The 22,110-nt window shown below is 45.1% G+C and overlaps 1 protein-coding gene across 1 annotated transcript in view; it reads left to right on the forward strand.

Annotated features, from left to right (window-relative positions):
- Positions 1-20,954, forward strand: part of ALOX5AP (arachidonate 5-lipoxygenase activating protein) — a 119,776-nt gene extending 98,822 nt beyond the window's left edge. The window contains exon 5 of the mRNA XM_078657141.1: positions 20,301-20,954. Within this exon, the coding sequence (XP_078513267.1) occupies positions 20,301-20,463 (163 nt within the window). The 3' untranslated portion in view covers positions 20,464-20,954. The remainder of the gene's footprint in view (positions 1-20,300) is intronic.
- Positions 20,955-22,110: the final 1,156 nt, after the last annotated feature.

Consider the following 22,110-nt stretch of genomic DNA (forward strand, 5'->3'; position numbering starts at 1 on the left):
TGAGGAAGTAGGCCCAGGTAAATAAGGTAACACGTTTGCCCAGTGTTTGTGTCAATATTACAAATGCAGGCATAGGGACAATACACCAAGGGAGTGGCATGCTTTTAGTGTACCCTTTGCAGGTAACTTTTGGGAAGGGACACAACCATCCCAGAGACCTACCCAGACATCTCTCACAGGTGTGTGTAAGCAGGCTGCATGGGATCACACAAGAAAGACTTGACAGTTTGAAAAAATATCCCACATTTCACTGCTGCACTGATGTTCTGTCCTCACTGCAGACCCAAACTTGTGACTGCACTGTTGACAGCACATTTCTTTGACTGTATGTATGTGCTATTTGTATAGTGTGTACCTAACCAAAAGGCAGCCAACGCTGTACAAGGTCATAGGCAAGCATACAGTCAATAAGTGATAGGAGAGTTAGCTGTGTTCTGGATGCAGAAGTGTACAGACACTGTATTGAGATTTAGGGGCAAATTTACAAGCCCTTTGCGACATCTTTATGACACCATTGTGTCACTTCTGTGATGCAGCGGCGTCGTAAACAATGCGCCACTATGCAACATATTTACAATGTGATGCATCTAGTGAGATGGGTCACGTTGTAAAGCCCTGTGGTATGCGATTATACCTGCGTCATGTATAATGTATGCAGGGTGGGCGTTCCGTCACAAGAAAGCCTCGTAAAATTGACGCAGTGAAATCTACAAGATTTCACAGTCCCTTTTACGACCCCGCTGCGTCAAAACCTTATGCCTGCTTGAAGCAGGCATAAGGAGTGACGCAGCACAATAGGTATAGGCCACCCATGAGCATTGCTGGAGTTGCGATGCACGTGCGACACGACACCAGCAATGCGCTGCCCTAACGACAGAAGATGCGACACACATCTGACTATCCTTGCGCCACGGTGCGCACATTGTAAATGCGACTCATCTGTGGTGGCGCAAGGGTATTCCTACGTGTCGCATCTTTACTGGCACATCCCTGCTAATATGCAGGGATTTATTTATTTTATTTTATTTTAGAGGTTTTATATAGCGCTAGCTGGACCCAGGGGTATCAGAGCGCTTTACATTTTAGAGACAAGAAGGTCAATAAGACAGGGGACATACATAGCATCAATGTATATAAACAACATATAAGTCTCCGCCTGATAGATTTCAAAGTGATACATATGGGAAATAAGCACATCAAAATATGGAAGATGTGAATAATAAAAAATATCAAAAGGCAACAAATTGAAAAAAAAGCGGGCGGGGCAGAGGTGAGGTGGGGTTGGAGGGGATGAGGGCTGAAGGTGGACAAGGGAAGGGGGGTGCAAGGAGGAGTGAAGGTGGTAAACAGGGAGGGGGAATTGACGAGGAGGAAGGGCGAGTAAGGCTGAAAAAAAGGGAGGGCGGATTCATTTAGGGTCGGACAGATGTGGCCAGTGGAAGAGAACAGATATGGATTAGGGTCCCCAGTATTTATTGAGGAGATGTAGTTTGAGTTCTTTTTTGAAGCTAGAGTAGTAAGGGTTCCAGCGAAGGTCAGTTGCAAGGGCATTCCAAATGCAAGGCGCGTTGCCGGAAAAGGATCGAGACTGGGTGTTTTTCTTTTTTAGAAGGGGGGGGATAAGAAGTAGGGTGTTAGTACTTCTCAAGGAACGGGAGCAACCGGCTTTAGTGAGATTGTTAGCGAGGTAGGTCGGTGTGTTTTGATGGAGAATTTTGTGTCTAATGCAGGCTGTTTTGTAAGTGGATCTACCTTCAATGGGGAGCCATTTAAGGGTTTTAAGGGCAGGGGAGATGTGGTCGAATCGCTTGCAGTCTGAGGTAAGCCTAGCTGCAAGGTGAAGCACAGATTTAAGAGGTGCTAGGTGGATCTTGGGAATTCCGGTGAGAATGGCATTGCCATAGTCGATGCGAGAAAGAACAAGGGATTGGACTGCTAGTTTGAAATCATCGATAGGGATGAAGGGCTTGATTTTCTTTAGGTGGCGAAGAGTGAAGAGGGCTCCTTTGGCAGAATTATTGATGTGTACCTTGAGTGTAAGGAGGTTGTCAAGGGAGATCCCTAGTGATTTGACTGAGGAGGACAAAGATAAGGAGCAGTTGAGGGCATTAAGGTCGGAGATCCAATTCTGAATGGGCAGCTGGTTGTTTTTGGGGGAAAAAAGAATAATTTCAGTTTTTTCTTAGGGTTGAGTTTGAGGTGGTTAATGTGGAACCAGGCTTGAATCTTGATGAGAGTGTTGTTGAGGTGAAGGATGTCAGCATGAGTTTTAATCTTATAATAGAGTTGGGTGTCGTCAGCATAGAGATGGTAGTTGATCCCGGCTTGTTTAAGAATTAGTGTGAGGGGTTCCATGAAAAGGTTAAAGAGTGTGGGAGAGAGGATGGATCCTTGCGGAACTCCTAAGGAGATGGGGGTAGGGTTAGATAGGCAATTTTGGATTTTGATTTGTTGAGAACGGTGTTGTAGGTATGAGACCAACCATTTGTGTGTCGTACCATTCAGGCCGAAACGATCTCTAAGAACATTGAGAAGAGCAGAGTGATTAACAGTATCAAACGCTGCAGAGAGATCAAGGAGGATCAGAAGGCTAGATTCACCATTGTCAAGTGAGTGGTGAATGTCGTCAACAATGTTCAGCATGGCGGTTTCAGTGCTGCATCCTTTCCTAAAGCCAGATTGGAAGGGGTCTAGTAAGTTAAAGTGTTCAATGTGTCTATGTAGTTGGAGAAGAACACATTTTTCCAGGGCTTTAGAAAGAAGGGGAAGGTTGGAGATGGGACGAAGGTTATTGAGGTCGTTTGGGTCTGCCAAAGGATTTTTGATAATGGGGGTGATTTGGCCTAGTTGCAATGAAGTGGGGACGCAGCCGGTGGCAAGGGAGCTGTTGATAATAGAGGTCCAGGAAGGGGTGATAATGTGTTTTAGGTTTTGGACAAGTTTGGAGGGTAGAGGGTCTTTGGTGTGGGAGGAAGGCTTGAGTTTGGAAATGATGTTAAAGACGTCTTTTTCAGTGACTGCCTGGAAGTTAAGCCAAGTGGCATTATTTTTAGTAAGAGAGTTAGGATGATTGGAGTCAAGGAAAATGGAGGGCAATGGGGGGTGAGGGAGATCAGAGTTATGATGGGCAGTAGTAGGTGTAGGGGGAGTTATGAAGGAGGGTGGGATATTAAGAGAGATGTTCGGGTTAGTGGTAGGGATCGCAGTAGAGAGGAAGGATTGCTCAATTAGTTTAATTTTGTCTGAAAAAAAGAGAGCTATTTCTTCACATCTAGTCGTCGAGGCCAGTGTGACAGGGGGAGCGGACGCAGTTTGATTGCACACAATGTTGAATAGTTCTCTTGGCCTATTTTGAGCTCGATCTAGTTGTGACCTGAAGAAGGAAGTTTTTTGTCTAAAGATTAGTTTTTTGTAGGACGATCTAGCAAGTCTGAGGCGGGCCAGTTTAGAAGGAGAGGGGTGCTGTCTCCATAATCTTTCAGTTAATCTGAGTCTACGTCTTTCATTATTTAGGTCTGTGTTAAACCATGATTTGGAGGGGATATTTCTTAGTTTTTTGAGTTTGAGAGGGGCTAGAAGGTCAAGGGTAGCAGTGACAGCTTTGTTATATTGTTCGGTTAGTTCATTCGTGTTAAGGGAGGGAGGGATATCGAGAAGCTGGGCAGGAAGTTTGGATTCAAGTAAGTCGGGAGGGATGTGATTGAGATTTCTGATCAGTTTCATGGGTTTAATAGTTTTGGAAGGAGGGGGGGAGACAGAGGTGGTTATGGAGAACAGGATAAGGTGATGGTCTGACCAGTCAATGGGAATGATATTAGATAGGAGGGCTAGATCTTTGCTGGTAATGATAGCGTCAAGGGTGGCTCCTTTGGAATGGGTTGGTGATTGACAGATTTGTTTGAGGTCATTAATTTCAAGAAGGTCAGAGAGGAGGGAGATTAAGGGATCTTTGGTATCATTCCAATGGAGGTTAAAGTCTCCCAGGAAGATGTTTTTAGATTTGGAAATTGAGGATTGGGTAAGAAGGTTCGATAGCTCGTCAATGAATGGGTAGTGATTTCCAGGCGGATTATATATATTGTGAAGGCGGATGGGGGAGGAACCCTGTATTTTGAGTTCGGCTATAAGGTATTCAAAGGAGGCATATTCGGTGTTATTGATAAGGGAGAGCTGTAGTATGTCTTTGAAGATGATAGCTACACCACCGCCTTTTCGGATGGCTCTATCTTTCCTAATGATGGAGTAGCCCGGGGGTGAGAGTAGGTCAAGAATGCTTGTAGAGTGGTCATTAAGCCAGGATTCTGTAAGGAACGCAATGTCGATGGATTCGCTAAGGATGGTTTCAGAGATTTCTATGGCATGTCGGGCAGCAGAGTGGCAGTTAACAAGCATGCAGGTGAGGGGTTTGGGAGTGGGTTTAGGAGATGGGAGGGCATGGATGGAGGTGAGATGAGGAGGGGGTCTAGGTGAGACAGGTGAAAGGGGAATACGACTAGTCCCTAATATGACGGGGATGCTAGAGAAGGGGGAGGGGTGTTCATGGTTGAGGAATATGAAGGGTAGGAATTTTGAAGGTCGGAAATCTCCAGGTGAGAGAGGGTGCAAGTGTTGCGGAGTGGTCTTTGAGCCCGGCAAAGCAAGGGAGTTGTTTTCCACGGTTTGGGTGTGGTAAATAAATAAATAATACCTCTATTTTTGACTAGATATAACAATAACAGATAGCTCAATAAATAAGAGTCAAGATTCGAGGTAGTAGGAGTTTGCAGGTTTAATACAGCATAAAGGACAGGAACAGGACAACCTGCACGGGCAAGATCTGGGATGGCTAGCCAACAGGGGGGCCCCGACAGCTGTCGGGCAGGAGCTGGAATGAGCGCGCTGGCTTTTAATAACAATACACAAGTATATATACTAAAACAATTGCATTACAGTACATACAGTAGGTGTGACAGTGGGTGGAGTTAGCAACAGTCGCGAAAGATAAGGATGAAAGTGGGTGTAACAGGAGGCGTATACATAGACATGTGATGTAGACGTAACAGAATATGTCATAAATGGGGCGGAAACATGGAGGGGGCTACCGAAGGAGCCGGGACCTCTAACCTAGTGGTGCGTGCAAGCTGACAATGACGTGTAACTAGGGAGAAGCTGGGGGCTATGACTTCTGAGCTAGAAGGAGAGACGAAAGTCTGGGGAGTCAGAGCGACATGTACCTAAACACTATCTAGTATCTGATGTTTAGAGAACATGTTGATAGAATCCAAAAGTTATCAGGGCAAAGGCTAACAGACACTAAGACTGGTGCATGCATTGTTCTACATGTAGTGTTTGTTGAGGAATATTAAATGACCATAAATACAGTATTTCTCTTACATGGAGACGTAAAGGCTAGACGATGACTGAAACTATTGATGCGATTCAGTAGCTTAGGAATGCAGAGAAGGAGAGCTGGACTGATAACTGGAATCATAACATACTCTTGGCAGACTGGCAGGCAGAGCCAGGCCGAGCCGGGCACTGTGAGGCAGGAAGTAAGTGAAGGGTCAGGGATACAGGTGGGGGCTGTATCGCTCCTCGGAGAGGGTTCAGGAGACAGGAGCTGAATCTGAGTCCGGGCCCTTTTGAGGCCTAGAAACGGGGATTTTACAATGAAATAACGTGCACACTGAGAAACGTGGCAATCGTAGCTTTACATAGGCCTAATACTCGTAGCTTTCACGAGAACTGAAAACTGGCATACTAGAGATGGACACAACTGTAATTGCGTCTTTAATCGATCATGGGGAATACATATGCATATTAATCATGCACATACAACATAAGATGGGGGACACGTAGGGACACAGAACATGGCAAAATTTACTTTTCCACATTCCCTCCTTGTCACTACGTTTCCATCAGGAAACATCAATATTCATGATACCATCTATCATTTCATACAGTATCATTTGCTCGTCTCGAATTTTCTTGGAACGGGATCTAGGACGGGACTTGGGACTAGGAATACAAGAGGTAGCACAAATGCCGCAAATCGCAGGGCCACATTGTATACAGAGGCAGCAACTGAATATGATCGCTACTGCAATACCTAGAAATGACAATATTTTCCATCCCCAGGCAGAAATAATACTCCAAAACCAACCGGACCATGTCCAGGTGCCTGGATTCTGGTGTAACTGATGGGCAATTTTATGAAGTCTGGTTATAGCTGAATAAACAGACGGTGCGTTATTAGGAATGAAAATGCAGCAACTAGATCCGATGACTCTACATGCTCCTCCTCTGTCGGCCAGTATGACGTCAAGAACGAGACGATTTTGGAGCACGACAAATCTCATAGCAGATTGCTCTTCGGTTAAGTTACCTAGGGCAGAAGCAGTCTCATTCACTACTGCCTCAAGGGTTCTGGTTAATCTACGGATTAACTTACTATTCTGGATAGGTCCTATAAAGAAAAAGAATCCTCTATTGAAATCTGTATACTGTTCTAGAGCAGTTTCAGTTTGGTCGACAATCGGGGACTCGATCTCCCTTCTATGTCTAATGTGTACTAGATGTGTGTTTCTGTGATAATCAGATGGGGCTAGGAAAACTGGTGGCAGTAGGAAGGCAATGTAACAGGTTCCCTCCCAATCGAGGGGCAGACGAACATATGCGGTCTGACCACAAACAAAATAAGAATGACGTGAAGCTTTGAAAATAGATTTCCCACTGTCACTATACTCGACAATAGTAGTACAATCACTGTGTCCTACATGTACGGAACCGTTATTTCGGACACATAATTCGCCTTTGACTGGTAATACTGAAATAGCAGGTAAGTCTGGAGTAGGATCAGACTGAACATTCAGGACCATAAAATTCGAAGAATAATTACCCAAATTATAAACTTCATTTTCTAGATCTAACCCTGTTCTGTGGGGAAGACCTTGCTTGTCTGGAAAACATGTACTGTTCAGAAGGGACATATCAGTTGAGGATGACGTTAACGTGGACCAGGCTCCACATGAGCCATTATGTGAGAACGGATAAGGAAAGAGTGGCAGAACTCCCTTCGGTGTCTGGAAAGGGGGGAGTCGACCACACACCCAACAATTTGTGGCATTGCTGGTCTGGTGTGAATAATGTAACATACGGATAAATGAATTGTTGCGCATAGCAAGACGATAGGATAGTTCGTGAGGAGGCAGATCACTAAACGTGTGCTCTACTGTAGCATTAGAAAACTTATTTACATGAGAAATTGGAAAACATAAATGAAATGCATAACCCGTGCAGGTAACCATCAGGCTGAGAAACAATATAAAACTTAGAAAAACGATACATCGGATTGAGTTTTGACTAACTCTCTCACTATGGGGGTCTATTTCATACATGTCAGAAACCTGTCTAACCGTTTCACCTAGGGGAGGACTTAGACAATTAAACTGGCTGACTTATTTTACTAGACCGGAGCTTACTTTTATACTCCTGCTGTGGAGTTTTCTCTAACAGGGGAGGCTTGGTATCAATGTCATTTGCGGGACAGTCCTTGAGAATAGTATTTTGGCAGTCTTTAGGTAAAATGCAATCCTTGGTAAAGTTCTTGGAAACAGTTTGTAGTCGGGATCCGTGAAATTTCTTAACATGAGACAAATGGACCCACCCCTTACGGACCTCCAACTTGACGGCAGTACGGGTGGTTAGAAGGAATTGCTTCGGCTCCTTCCAGCGAGGCTCCAGCGGACTTGAACGATCAAAATTCCGGACGAGAACCAAGCTTCCTGGAACAATTTCATGCGGTTTCACCTCGGTATTGTCTGGAAATGCGGCGGCAACCTGTGAACGACAAGAGTGTAGGGCAGACATCAAGGAAGCTAGGTAATCTGTCAGCATATTACTGGAAACATCTGTAATACTTCGGGGTCTAGGTGTACCCCACATATTTGGGGGGCGGCCGAATACGACCTCATAAGGGGACAGACCTGATCTGGAATGTGCGACCATGCGCATATAGAACAGAGCGACTGGCAGGGCAACTAACCAGTCTACACCTTTTTCTTGACAGATTTTGGCAATGCGGATTTTCAAGGTTTGATTATGTCTCTCTACGAGACCGGCTGCTTCTGGATGGCGTACACAATGGAACTTCCACTGGTACCCTAACAAAAGGGAAACGTGCTTCATTAATTCAGATGAGAATGGCTGGCCGTTATCAGAATACACGACCCTAGGGAGTCCATAGCGGGGGAAATATTCACGAACCAGCTGCTTGGCAGTGGTCGCGGCTGTGTAATCTGGGACTGGATATGCTTCTGTCCACCTGGACAAAGCGCATACAACTACAAGGACATACTTGAAACCTCGACATCGCTCCATCTGAATATAATCCATCTGGAGGACTTCAAAAGGGTGGTCAGGGGGTTGGAATCCACCTTGTTCCACCGGGACACTTTTACCTGGATTGAATTGGCAACATATCATACAGGTACGGACTTTCTGCTTGGCTGCAGCTCGTAAATGCTTGTTAAACCAAATGTTCTGGATACTGTCTAACATGGCTTTTTCTCCTAAGTGTGCAGGACTATGTGCGGTATTGATAATGACTTGAACCATTGAGTCGGGGAGAAACCATGTGGCTTTTCCCTTCGTCAACCATCCTTGATCTGTCTGGACCCCTCCTTGTTCGGACCATTTCTTGATTTCTTCGGGGGTAGCATGTAACTGGATATCTATGACATCTTGAGTAGGGTCCTTAACTGTCATACAAGTAGTCTGTTCTAGAGTGGATGTCGGTGTCTTGTTAACTGGTATGTCTGGTGTCTGTGCTGTAAGCTTGGCTGTTCGATCTGCTAGATCATTTCCTTGGGAAATAATGTCTGTAACTTTCATATGTGCTTTGCACTTCATGATAGCGATAGATGTCGGTAAATGTATTGCATCTAACAGAGCTTGAATAAGGAGACCATGCTGGATCTTGGTTCCATGAGAAGTCATGAAACCTCTCTCTTGCCAGAGCACTCCAAAGTCGTGTACAACTCCGAATGCGTAGCGTGAATCTGTGTAAATATTAACTTTCAGGTTCTTGGCATGTATGCAGGCTTGAGTCAGAGCAACTAGCTCTGCTGCTTGAGCAGACAGGGTGTCAATACGATGTGTTTCAATAACTTCAGTCTCAGTAGTCACTGCATACGCGGCTACTAGTTCTCCTGTACTCGTTCTCATACATGAACCATCCACATAAAGTGTCAGGTCGGGGTCTGGTAATGGAATATCTGTCAGGTCTTGTCTTGGTTTAGTCATAGTGTTAACAACTTCCACACAATCATGTGTGACAGGATTTGAAGTAACTGACGGTAACAGTGTAGCAGGATTTAGAACGTTGCAGCGTTTGATTTCTATGTGTGGCTGGAACAGTGTCAGTTCATAACCTGTCAAACGTGCAATTGTCAAGTGCTGGGTCTGTGTTCGGTTTAAAAGAACTTCCACGGAGTGTGGAACTTGTACTGTCAGGGAGTGTCCCAATACTATGGAATCACTTTGTCTGATAGCTAGTGCTGTGGCTGCAACTGACTTGAGGCACGCAGGCAGATCCTGGGCTACTGGATCTAGTGTACTCGAAAAATAAGCACAGGGCTTGTATTGTCCGGCTTGATCTTGTGTAAGAACAGATAATGCTGTACCATCACGTTCTGTGACAAAAAGTGTGAAAGGCTTACTGTAGTTCGGTGTAGCTAGAACGGGAGCTTGGCATAAGGCTTTCTTTAACTCATTGAAACTAAGTGTATGTTCAGATGTCCAAGGGAGGACAGTCGATACGGCTGCCTCCTGTGTCGTTAACTGTATCAGTGGCTTGGCTAGAAATGCATACTGAGGAATCCATTGTCTGCAATAAGAAGTAAGGCCGATAAAAGCACGTACCTCCTTCTGTGTCTTGGGCTGTGGAAGACTCGCTATTAACTGGATACGGTCAGGTGTCAACTGCCTACCCCACTTGGACAGTAAGTGGCCTAAGTAGATCACTTGCTGGACACAGAATTGAAGCTTCGAAGGAGACACCTTGTGCCCCATCTCGGCTAGGAAATACAGGACTGTAAGCGATGCTCGCTCGCAAGCATGTTCAGAACGGGCTGTGATCAGTAGATCATCGACATACTGGAGCAGGGCAGTGTCAGTTGGCATGTGAATGTTGTCTAGTTGTCTCTTAAGTGCTTGACTGTAAATGCTAGGACTTTCTGTGAAACCTTGAGGAGCTCGTGTGAATTTATAGCTCCTTCCATTTAAACAAAAACCGAAAAGGTACTGGCTGTCTGGATGAATGGGGACACTGAAAAATGCGTTTTTGAGGTCTATGACTGTGAAAAATGTAGCCTCAGAATCAATGGCTGTCAATAGAGATGAGATATCTGGGACAACTGGATACTGGGGAATAATACATTTATTGAGTTCTCGAAGATCAATCACTAATCGATATACTCGGGGTGCTTTTGGATCAGTACGTTTCATGACTGGAATGATAGGAGAATTACATACATTGGAGTCAGTTTCTACAACTACTCCTTGAGGAATGAGCTCGTCAATAATTTTGGATAAGGCTGCTACAGCCTCAGGTGGCAATCTGTACTGTCTGATTCGTGGCAAGACTATACCTTGCTTGAGAGTCACACGATGGGGTGTGATTTGCATGAAGCCAACATCAGTTGGACCTTGCGCCCATAGATGCTGCGGAACATTAGACAATCTCGGATCAAAATCTCGTAAAACATAGTGACCTTTGAAGTCACGTAAAAACAAACGTATTCCCTCTGGGGAACAGCAAATAACTGCACCTAATTCTTTCAGTGTCTTAATACCTAACAAATTTTCTGGACAGGACTTCGTAAGCAATAGATCAGTAGTTCGGGACAATGGACCTACTTCTAGAGTAACTGGTTTGGAAATCTCGTTAACAATTGGCTTTCCTGAAAATCCAAGGGAAACATTTCTAGAGCCTGAGAGCGGAGCCCCTGGAACCTCGTCGTGACTAATAGTCGTCCTACTTGCCCCTGTATCAATCAAAAACTTTCTGTCTTTCCCCAATACTTGACTATGTACATAGGGACCTTCTTGATCTACAGGAATCTCGATGAGAGGCAAGCCTACCTCCCTCTCTAGGCTGTTTCATGAATACACTTGATACTCTGGATACTCTGTCTGTGCATACTGGTACATCTGCTGTGTAACATGCTGTGTTGCAGCTATAGGCTGCGGTGCTGGAACTGTCTGTTGTGCATTCTGTGGCTGAGAAGTCTGTGAAACTTGTTCTTGTCTAGGCGGACGTGGTCTTTCTTTAGTTTTACCAGTGGCTATGTTGTGTTTCAGAACTGCACACTCGTTTATAAAATGACCTGGCTGTTTACAATAATTGCATGTCCCTTTAACGGGAGCTGCAGGATGACTGGCTTGATTCGTACCCCTCTTCTGACTGTCTTGAGGAACAGATTGTGCAACTAGTACTTTCATTTTCGTGTCTTTCATACGTCTTCTCTCGTGTTCTTGCTCTTCTCTGATTCTATTCTGGTGATACTGGAGCATTTGGAGCATCTGAGACGGGGTACTAGCTTGCCAAGTACTTTCGACTTTCAAAACTCGATTTTTAACTTGTGGACTTGAATTCTCGACTAATTTAGTAACAAAAAGATGAGGGTATGACTCGCTACTCGTCTTCAAACCACTGTTTATTATAAAGCATTTCTCAAATCTGGAATAAAAATCACTAGTGTCTTCGTCTTGTTTCTGTTTACAGGCTGAGATTGCATCCCAGTCTTCTTTTTTAGTGGCTAATAATCTAGGTAAAACTTGTATTAATAATTCTGGTAATTCTTTACATTTGTCTCCAAGACCGGTACCTGGTACTCGTATCTTATCTTCAGCTTCTAGAGCTGTCCAATCGATCTTTTTCTCTCCCACCTCCCAATCTTTTTCCTTGAGTTTTTCGTATACCCCTGCGGGCAACAGGACTTTTAACATTTTAATAATATCTGGATACGTGTATTCTCCCATACGGAGCATGTCTTTTAATTCTCGGTGGAACCCTGCTGGATCTTTGTCGTGACAGGGAATTAATTTCTTCATCTCTAAGAGTTCCATCTTGGTAACTGGGGTGTAAACAAATACTCGTTGCATTTCACCACCCGTTGTCCTAACTGGGTGTACTTCTCGTAGCGGATGCTGCCTGTCTATGTAGAACGGTTTACTTTCTGGAGGTGAGACATGAACAAAATGCGGATTTAAAAACGTTCTGTATTTGTGGCGCTGTTCTAGAATGACACTAATTAAATCGGTACCTAAACCTTTCCATCTATACTGGAGTAACTCGTTCAGGACATCATGTAACGGACCTGGATCAGAATGTTGACCCTCATACAGAGTAATGAGGTGTTGGATCATATACATACCCACCAGTCGCTGCTCGGCTGGGGGTAATTTCAGAAACATTTGTGCCACTATTTCGTCTGGAAAAGTGGTAGAATCAGTAATCCATCGGACTGCTGATCGGGCTAGTTCTTGTTCATGCATAGTACTTAATTCACTATAACTGATTCGTGATTTCAGAATTTGATCGGTAGCTTGAAATACTTGTTCTAGAGAACCTTGTTCTGGTGCTGGAAGATGAAAGACTTTCTTGTGTTCTAGGCGTAAATGTCGGTCTGGAAGTCTAGATTTACCTACATACGCTATTCTGGCGGTATTCTCGTCGTCTACCTCTTCAGTAGAAGAGTCATTTTCTTTCTCGCTTACTTGTGCTTCTTTGCGTTGTTCGTGTAACCTTATTATTTCTTTACGTATTCTCTTGTACATACTCTCTATACTATTAAGTGTCTTGTGCTTACCCTCGGCTATATTATCACTCCACTTTGTCAAAATTTTCATTTCGTTCGGATCTTTAGTCGGGGAATCTTGTTCCCTAATTAAACAATTGATCAGAAACTTTAATAACATGAACTGGATCTCAGATTTCCTGAGAGACATGACTTCAGCAATACTTTCTGGATCTTGTCCTGTACGAATGAAACGATACATTCTGTCTAGATCTTCTTTCATATTCGGTAGGGTGACCAAATACTCGGACACCTGTCTTATACGTACGGAATATATAACCATACTATCCTCGCCTGGGACTGGATCATAACAGCATTCAGTAAGAAGTCGCCTGATTTCTGCAATGGACTTATATTTGGGCGTACGCTGTAACGCACGTTCATGTAACTCGACTGCTCCTAGACGTCTACTTGGCGGCGGGGTACCAGGAGGACCTCCTCCCGCGGCCCCTAAACTGGAATCGTCGACTGATACTCTTCGAGCTGGCACAGTGACTGAAGTGGCGGGAATTTGTACTACGGGCTGGACCGGGGGTACCGTAACAGGTGTTGTAACAGGTGCCCCGGTGGCTGGAGGAGCAGGATTTACATTATTTACAGGAGCTGGTGGAACAGGATTTGCATATTCCGGGACTGTGTCGTCCAAATAGGACGAGAGAAAAATATCAGCTGCGGTCGGTTTGTGACGTAACTTGGTCGGAACTAAGGGTGGCGGAAAATTACTGGATGCCTCCGGGGTTGCTTTTGGCAAGCCCTTGGCAAGAAGAGGATACATACCCTTAATGAGGGCATTCCTCTGTCTGTCTGACTGTTCGGTTTTAACTCGTTCACCTATTTCGATTAGTTCCCTTTCTTGGGCTCTTTCTAAGGATTCCCTACTTAATTCTGACTTTCTGATTTCTTTTTCGGTTCTTTTATGAGATTCTTTGCGCCATAACTCGATGGCATCTTTCTGTGACTGTCTGGCTTTCTTTTTCCATAATACTTCTTCTACTCGCATGATGCACTCGGCATCCCATGTACCCGATACGGGCCATCTATACTTTTCTTCTAACTGTTTGGTGTACTCCACCCACAAATCTAGATACACTATGGCACTTATGCCATGCTTTTGATACATAAAATGACCTGGACTGTCCCTAGGCGGGACAGGAACTGCTTCTTCTAACAGACCTTTTCTAGTTTTTAACTGACGTAACTTGGAAAACAATGGCATGACTGGGCTGGAGTCTAGACACAATACAATACACAATGAACACAATAATTACACCACTTTCATACCACGACATTGAAATACATGAATGACATTTAGGATAACAGTTCGGACAAAACACTACCTGGAATACTGAAAACAGAATACATGAATTTCTCGAGAACAGAACGGACTAGAACAGAAACTAGATGCACTGCTAAAACAGTACGAAACTTACCGGTCTCATAAAGAGACACGTCAGGACCCGCATCCACCTAAGTGGACACTTCGTGTTGGATCTGCGTACCCAAACCCACGGACCAGAGACAATGCAATTGACCCTGTCTAGATACTACCCCAGCAACGGTACTCACCGGGCAGCAAGAACGGAAGGCCTCGGACTGGACTGGACTGCTATGACGCCGGACGGACGAACTTCGGACTTCTGTTACGGGTGGGCCTCCGGATACCTCGGACTTTGGACTCTCGGCTTGGGCTCTGGTCGGGACTCGCCGCGTTCCTCCACCGCCTCGTCTGGATGCTGGACCGCAACCTCCGTCTCCTCCGTGGGCCTGAGGGATACTTGAAGCAGAAATATCTGCACGTGCACGGTATGGTTCCGTCACGGCTGCAGAGGATCAGGGGGCTTGCGTGGCTTCACCGGCGCGTGGGGAAAGGGCAAGTTCCTATTCGGGCGCCATTATGTGGTAAATAAATAAATAATACCTCTATTTTTGACTAGATATAACAATAACAGATAGCTCAATAAATAAGAGTCAAGATTCGAGGTAGTAGGAGTTTGCAGGTTTAATACAGCATAAAGGACAGGAACAGGACAACCTGCACGGGCAAGATCTGGGATGGCTAGCCAACAGGGGGGCCCCGACAGCTGTCGGGCAGGAGCTGGAATGAGCGCGCTGGCTTTTAATAACAATACACAAGTATATATACTAAAACAATTGCATTACAGTACATACAGTAGGTGTGACAGTGGGTGGAGTTAGCAACAGTCACGAAAGATAAGGATGAAAGTGGGTGTAACAGGAGGCGTATACATAGACATGTGATGTAGACGTAACAGAATATGTCATAAATGGGGCGGAAACATGGAGGGGGCTACCGAAGGAGCCGGGACCTCTAACCTAGTGGTGCGTGCAAGCTGACAATGACGTGTAACTAGGGAGAAGCTGGGGGCTATGACTTCTGAGCTAGAAGGAGAGACGAAAGTCTGGGGAGTCAGAGCGACATGTACCTAAACACTATCTAGTATCTGATGTTTAGAGAACATGTTGATAGAATCCAAAAGTTATCAGGGCAAAGGCTAACAGACACTAAGACTGGTGCATGCATTGTTCTACATGTAGTGTGTGTTGAGGAATATTAAATGACCATAAATACAGTATTTCTCTTACATGGAGACGTAAAGGCTAGACGATGACTGAAACTATTGATGCGATTCAGTAGCTTAGGAATGCAGAGAAGGAGAGCTGGACTGATAACTGGAATCATAACATACTCTTGGCAGACTGGCAGGCAGAGCCAGGCCGAGCCGGGCACTGTGAGGCAGGAAGTAAGTGAAGGGTCAGGGATACAGGTGGGGGCTGTATCGCTCCTCGGAGAGGGTTCAGGAGACAGGAGCTGAATCTGAGTCCGGGCCCTTTTGAGGCCTAGAAACGGGGATTTTACAATGAAATAACGTGCACACTGAGAAACGTGGCAATCGTAGCTTTACATAGGCCTAATACTCGTAGCTTTCACGAGAACTGAAAACTGGCATACTAGAGATGGACACAACTGTAATTGCGTCTTTAATCGATCATGGGGAATACATATGCATATTAATCATGCACATACAACATAAGATGGGGGACACGTAGGGACACAGAACATGGCAAAATTTACTTTTCCACATGGGGGTGGTGGGGTTTATTAGACCAGGGCTAGCAGTGTTTCTTCGGGGAGGGAGGTCGCTGGATTTGAGGTTGAGGAAATCGTTCCTAAGACGAGAGAAATCTCTGGTAAGAGTGGAGAGGTTAAGTTCGATGTTGCGAAGGGAGTTTGAGATGAGAGTGAGGGGGTAAATAGGGTGTGGGGGGGAAAGAGGATAAAAGGGGTTCGGAGTTAGCTGCAAAGTGGGGTCTGCTCTGAGGAGGCAGTGAGCAGATGCAGGCAGGAGGCCTGTTCTGAGGAGGAGATGAGCCGATGCAGGCAGGAGAGCAGGGAGGGCTGTAGTTGAAGGGGAGAAGGAGTGGCATGTCAGGGTAGGCGGGAGATGAGACCTCTGTGGATGAGAAGTTAGGAGATAGCAAGGAGGTACAGTTGCGGATTGGTGTAGGAGTGAGGGGGGGATAATTGGAAGAGTGTCGTTCAGGAAGGGAGAGGATGAGTTGGGAGAAGAAGGGTGTGGGGAAGTGTGATTCAGAGGGTGTGAGCCTGAATTGGGAGGGGAGGAATGAGGGGGTGGAGGAGGAAAGGAAGGGGAATCAGGGTGAGGAGTATTGTGATTCGGCGGGTATGAGGATGAGTTGGGAGAGGAGGAGTGAGGGGGGTTGGAGGAGGAATGGAAGGGGAATCTAGGTGAGGAGTATTGTGATTCAGCGTAATTGAGGATGAGTTGGGAGGGGAGGAGTGAGTGGGGTTAGAGGAGGAATGGAAGGGGAGACTGTGAGAGAGGGCCAGGAGGGTGGGTAATAGGGAGGGGAATGGGTGGGCTGATTGGGGGCAAGGGGGATTGGGAGTGAGGGGGTGAGGAAAGGCTCAAAGGGAGAGGGGGGTCATAGTGAGGAAAGAGGGGATGGGTGACAAAGTTTGCATAGTGTCATTGGATGTTGAAAGGTCAGGGGCGGGAGAGGTGGGCTGGTGGGGCGGGGTCGGTGGGGAGAGAGGAGGTGGAGAGTATGGGAGGCTGTTGGTGGAATTGGTAAGTTGGATGGCCAAGGATCTGAAATGGAGTTCGAAGGTGTTAAGATGGGGTACGGCCGCTTGGATGAGGATGTTACCAGTTTTAAAAATGGAGATGTTGATTTCCCCACAAAAGTTTGGAGAGGGGGTGGTGGAAAGTCTGTCGCCATGAGGTATTTTGGAGGTTTTAGTGACTGGGAGATGTTGTGTGAAAATGCTTTTCCATTTAGAGGGGCGTTTGGAGTAGAAGATGTAATTCGTTTTAATGGGGGCGGTAGGGCTGTAGTAGTTGTCAACAGTAAGTGTTTCAGGATTTCGAGTGAGGAAGTTGTGTTTGAGTTTTTTTCTAGCGTATTTAGAAAGATTGGGGGGGTACGGAATGCACCAGGAGTTGGGACTATGTTTAGATAGAGAAAGGTCCTGGGAGGGGGGAAGGATATTGAGAGGAGGCATGTTAGGCAAAGGAGAATGTAGGGGAGAGGAGAGTCAGATAGTCACGTGAGTAGTCAAGGGAGGGCCGTGGGTAGAGGCTATGGAGGGAAGAGAACTTGGAAAGGGAGGAGAGGAAGGATGCGGTGTTGGGTAAGGGGAGGATTCGGCAGAGGAAAAAAACAAAGAAAGGGAATGTGAGATGATATGAGAGAAAGGGGCCAGAGTCAAGAGAATATGAGTTAGGTAAAGTACGAAGGAAGTGAGCAGATTAAAGTCCAGCGAAACAAACAAGTCACATCACCGCTACATGTGGGGGAGCAGTATTAAAGCAATGTTGAAATATCCCCAGCAAAGTAAACAATCAATCCCCGCAAAGCTACGCAAGGTGAGGATCGCTAGGTTCAGGACCAAAAGTATTGGGTCATCAAGCTGCACATATTCTCAAGTTGGATGCATTGTTAAAAACAGTCCAGCGAATCAGACAATCATAGCACAGATACACAAAAGGAGCTCATAGGAAGATTGGCAGTGGAAGATAACTATAGGGGTAAGAAACATATACGACATATAATAACTGGCGCTACTTCGAAACATCAAAAGTAAAAAACCATAAAAAGCATATGAGGGGCAGATCGAAGAATTAACAGGACATGTAGTATGTGTATGAGATTAGTAGTGCGTTAAATTCTTCATACAGTTTTTGTATGGCCTGCCAGACAGTCCAATTGTTAGCATAGGGGATAAAAAAAGATAGGAAAAAAAAGATAAAAGGGGGATAGGTAAATAGGTGAAGAGCTGTTATGATAGCAATATGAGGCCACGGACAATAGTGCAGTGAAAAACATCAGACATAATACATAAACAGTAAAAAAAAGTCACAATAAGATCACTATAAAGTTGTTAATAGGAGGTCATGGGCAATTAACACAAAATAGAAGGGGCAGTGGTAAGATTATATAAAACATATGGGGGTAGGGAAGGAGAGCTGGAAAACTAGTCAGATGAGAGAAAAACAACAATGAGGGACGAAGTTCAGGATAAGACCACAAGGTGGCGCCCCCGGTTTAAGGAAGGAATGGATCAAGTTTGGGATGCGCCAGTCCTTGTAAATCTGCCCCTTAGTTTTCTTTAAAGAGATAGATCTTCAACTTTTTCCTAAATTGGTGCAGCATTGGGGCAGTGATGATGAATACAGGAGTGTTGTTCCAGATCTTGGATGCATAGATGGAAAAGGCCTGTAGCCTTGTTTATTTTATAGACTTCTTAGTCTCCAGTCTGATGGTGTCCTGCTTGTGGGTGTGCTGAGAGGGAAAATAGCCTTTACAACGAGGTAAATACATTGCATGCATTTGCATCAAATTTTTTAGCACTAATTTTTTTACCGCAATAATGCATTTCCATCACATACCAATACCACCAATTTAAGGTAAGTTGAGGGGGGTGGCAGGTCTTTCCCCACAAATACATTGTTTTTAAATATAAAAACAATGAGTGGTATTGGCATGCGATGTAAATGCATAATCGCGTAAAAACATGCGTGGTAAAAAACGCGAGGCAAATGCATGCAATGTATTTACTGGCGTTGTACCGTTGTACAACCTGCCGAGAGGCACCAGTGATGGGAAGTTCCCCTACAAGATCAGTGGGGGTGCTTCTCACAACGGCCTTGTAAATGATGCATCTGGGTTTGAAGATGGTGTGGGTCAAAACGGGGGGGAGGCCAAAAGAGTTACATCAGGATGTATAAGATCATATTTCTTCAGACCTTGGATTAGATGTGCTGTAACATGTAGGGAGCCTGTGAGTAGGGCCTGTGTGGAGTTTTGAGGCCATAGAGCAGGACATTGCCACCATCCAGTTGCAAGAGTACGAGGGCTTGACCAGCAGTTCTAAAGTTGCTTTCAGGAAGAACAACGCGGTTGTTACAACGACTGCGTTGTTACAACGCATACCATTACATTGCAAGTCAATTCTACGATTTGCTGTAGGGACTTAGGAATAGTATAATTTACTATTCCAACTCCAGCCTGCGCAACTGTAGGGAAGGTGTTGGAATAGTAAATTATACTATTCCTTAGTTTAGAGCATCCCCTACAGTAAGTCGTAGAAATGACTTGCGTTGTAATGGTTAGCATTGTAACAACGCGGTTGTAACGCTGCTTCCCGGTACCAAGCCATCGTTGTGTTTTTAAAAATTAATTCCTTAACCCCTTGTGTGCTAGTGATGAGCTCAGCTCGTCATGAGGGACGGTTGAGCTGCCCTCATGACGAGCTGAGCTCGTCACAGCCGTTGGAATGTTCGCACGCGGGGATAATTTCCCCGCTGTGCTGAACGTTCGAAAACGGGTGTGGCTGTGACGAGCTCAGCTCGTCATGAGGGCAGCTCCGCTGTGCCTCATGACGAGCAGAGCTCGTCACCAGCCCAGTGGCGCCGCGCGTGGCCCTCCTCTCCCCCGCACAGCGGGGGGGGAAACACCCCGCAGCTAAGGGTTAAGTGTAAGGTTGGGGTCAAGGTGAATCCAACTGACCTGGCATTCAGTAAAGGTTGAGGCTTGAAGTTGTTAAGGTTCAGGTCACTGATCCAGGTTGGTGCTATTTCTTGCTTGTTGTCCTTGAGAAATAAATGAAATTATGCTTTGGTGGTGTTGAGCTTCAGGTAGATGCTGAACAACTGGTCAGTTTGAGGTGCAGGCAGTGTTTCAGGGACTAGATGTCTGGCGCACTGTCCTGTTCTGCTGCACCAGCAGCCAAGCAACTACTCGCAATATTAGTGGGGCACAGCCTCAAGAACATAGCTGTATTACAATTGATCCGAGGGTTCACTATTTTCCCTGCACTGTGGATTCTAATTTTGTAAGGCATTTTGCTCTCCATGTGGTTGTGGATTATACGATGTCTTGTAAAATGTGACTTTTCTGTCTTTTCTCTTTCTGCAGCACTCCCGGCTACATCTTTGGAAAGCGCATCATGCTCTTCTTATACTTGATGGCTCTGGCCGGAATACTGAACTATTTCCTTGTTCATTTGTTTGGAAGCAACTTCGAAGCCTACATAAAAGTGATCAGCAGCACCATCTCACCGCTCCTTATCATTGCTTAGTTATGAGGAAGTGATCCAGCTCAGCTCTTACTACCGGGAGGAGTGACACTGGAGAGTGACAGTATAACTATGACACATCCTGTAATTTCCGGAAATGTTTGTGACAGCTAGATTCTGCAGGCATCTAGATGAGGTCATTAATGCCAACATTGTTAATGCCAGTGAGTCACTTTTTAACTGAATAAGGAAAGGATTGTTTTCCCTGATCATACCACTGGCTTTCTGTAAAGTAGAGGCCTTTATAATTTAATAGACGGCCATGCTTAGTCAAATTGAGTTGTTTTAAGAAAATGTTTTTATAGAGTATGTCCTCCACTCATTTTAATGCAGCTTTATGTCGTCAACGCTGCTTCTAAAATGACCATTTTATATTTCCTCTGCTGCTACGGCTGAGAGCATGTGCGTTTTTCACATTATTTGCAGCATGTGTTGAGATATGGATTATTGATTCAAGCTTAAATAAACGGTGATTAGAGTTGCCTGTTGATAAATACTGTTATTTATTCAGTTGTCACATTTTAGACCGCGTTTCCTTCTAAATAATGTTAAAGTCTTCTGATAACATCGCACAAACAAGACTCCAGCGTTGTCTTGGTAAAGGAAACTAAGGGGCATAATTACTCCTATGAGGGCCTTTTTTTGCTGGCGCCGCCGCGGAAATACTTCGTCTGATGTGTTTTATTCACTTAGTGATTAGGCATCACTCTGTATAGCTCTACAAATGGCAACTAATCTAGGCCTAGCCTATGATGAGGCAGAAATTCAGTCAATTTTAGAGGACAATCCAAGTATGTTGGACCTCATGCCAAAACCACAAGACACTGGGGATGAAGGTTGGTCCAAAATTCTCATCCTAAAAAAGAATCACTCCCGCACTTGTATTCATGGCATCACGATGGCTGAATACTTGAGAGGAAATGGTGCCCCAACGGGCCTAATAGTTAATAATGCACCAAGATTATTTTTGGATGATAAAGATTTCATCAGAGATTGGTACCTTATTGCTTGGAAGTGTACGCGAGACTGGCTAGTTTTAATCATTAAGACAGCCAAAAAAGCTGCTGACAAAATAATGATTGAGATCCAGATCTTAGAAGGCCAGATTAAAACAACACTTTCTACCAAAGTATTCACAAAGCAACAGGATGAAAATAACAAGGCCAATAATTAATTTAAAGACTCTGTCCTCTTCTCTAAATTAGAGAAATGTAAAAAAGACCTAGACAAGTTCTCTAAAGAAAAAATCTATCCTTATACTAGTGCAACATATACACCAGCACCATACAACAAGAATGGGAGGAGAGGTGGATCCACCTATGGAACTTCCACATCGGAAGACCTCTCCAGTGACTCTTACTCCTCCAATCAGGGCCCTCACATGAACATGAATCGAGGGAGAGGGAATAGAAGACAGAGAAGGGGGAACAATTTCAACCAAGGACAATTCAACCCTTGGTGGACCCCAAATCCATGGGCACCAGGCCAATTCCCATTCATGCACCAAGTAGGGCCGTTTAGGGTTTGGCCAAGGGAGACCCCGAGGCAGGAGACGAGCCGCACAGAACCAAGTACAGTGGAATCTGCCCCCACAGTGAATGGATCTGCGGAGTGGGAAGAAAGTTCCACAGGAGCAGGCGAGCACGAGTA

Source organism: Lissotriton helveticus, chromosome 8, assembly GCF_964261635.1.
Source record: "Lissotriton helveticus chromosome 8, aLisHel1.1, whole genome shotgun sequence".
NCBI lineage: Eukaryota > Metazoa > Chordata > Amphibia > Caudata > Salamandridae > Lissotriton > Lissotriton helveticus.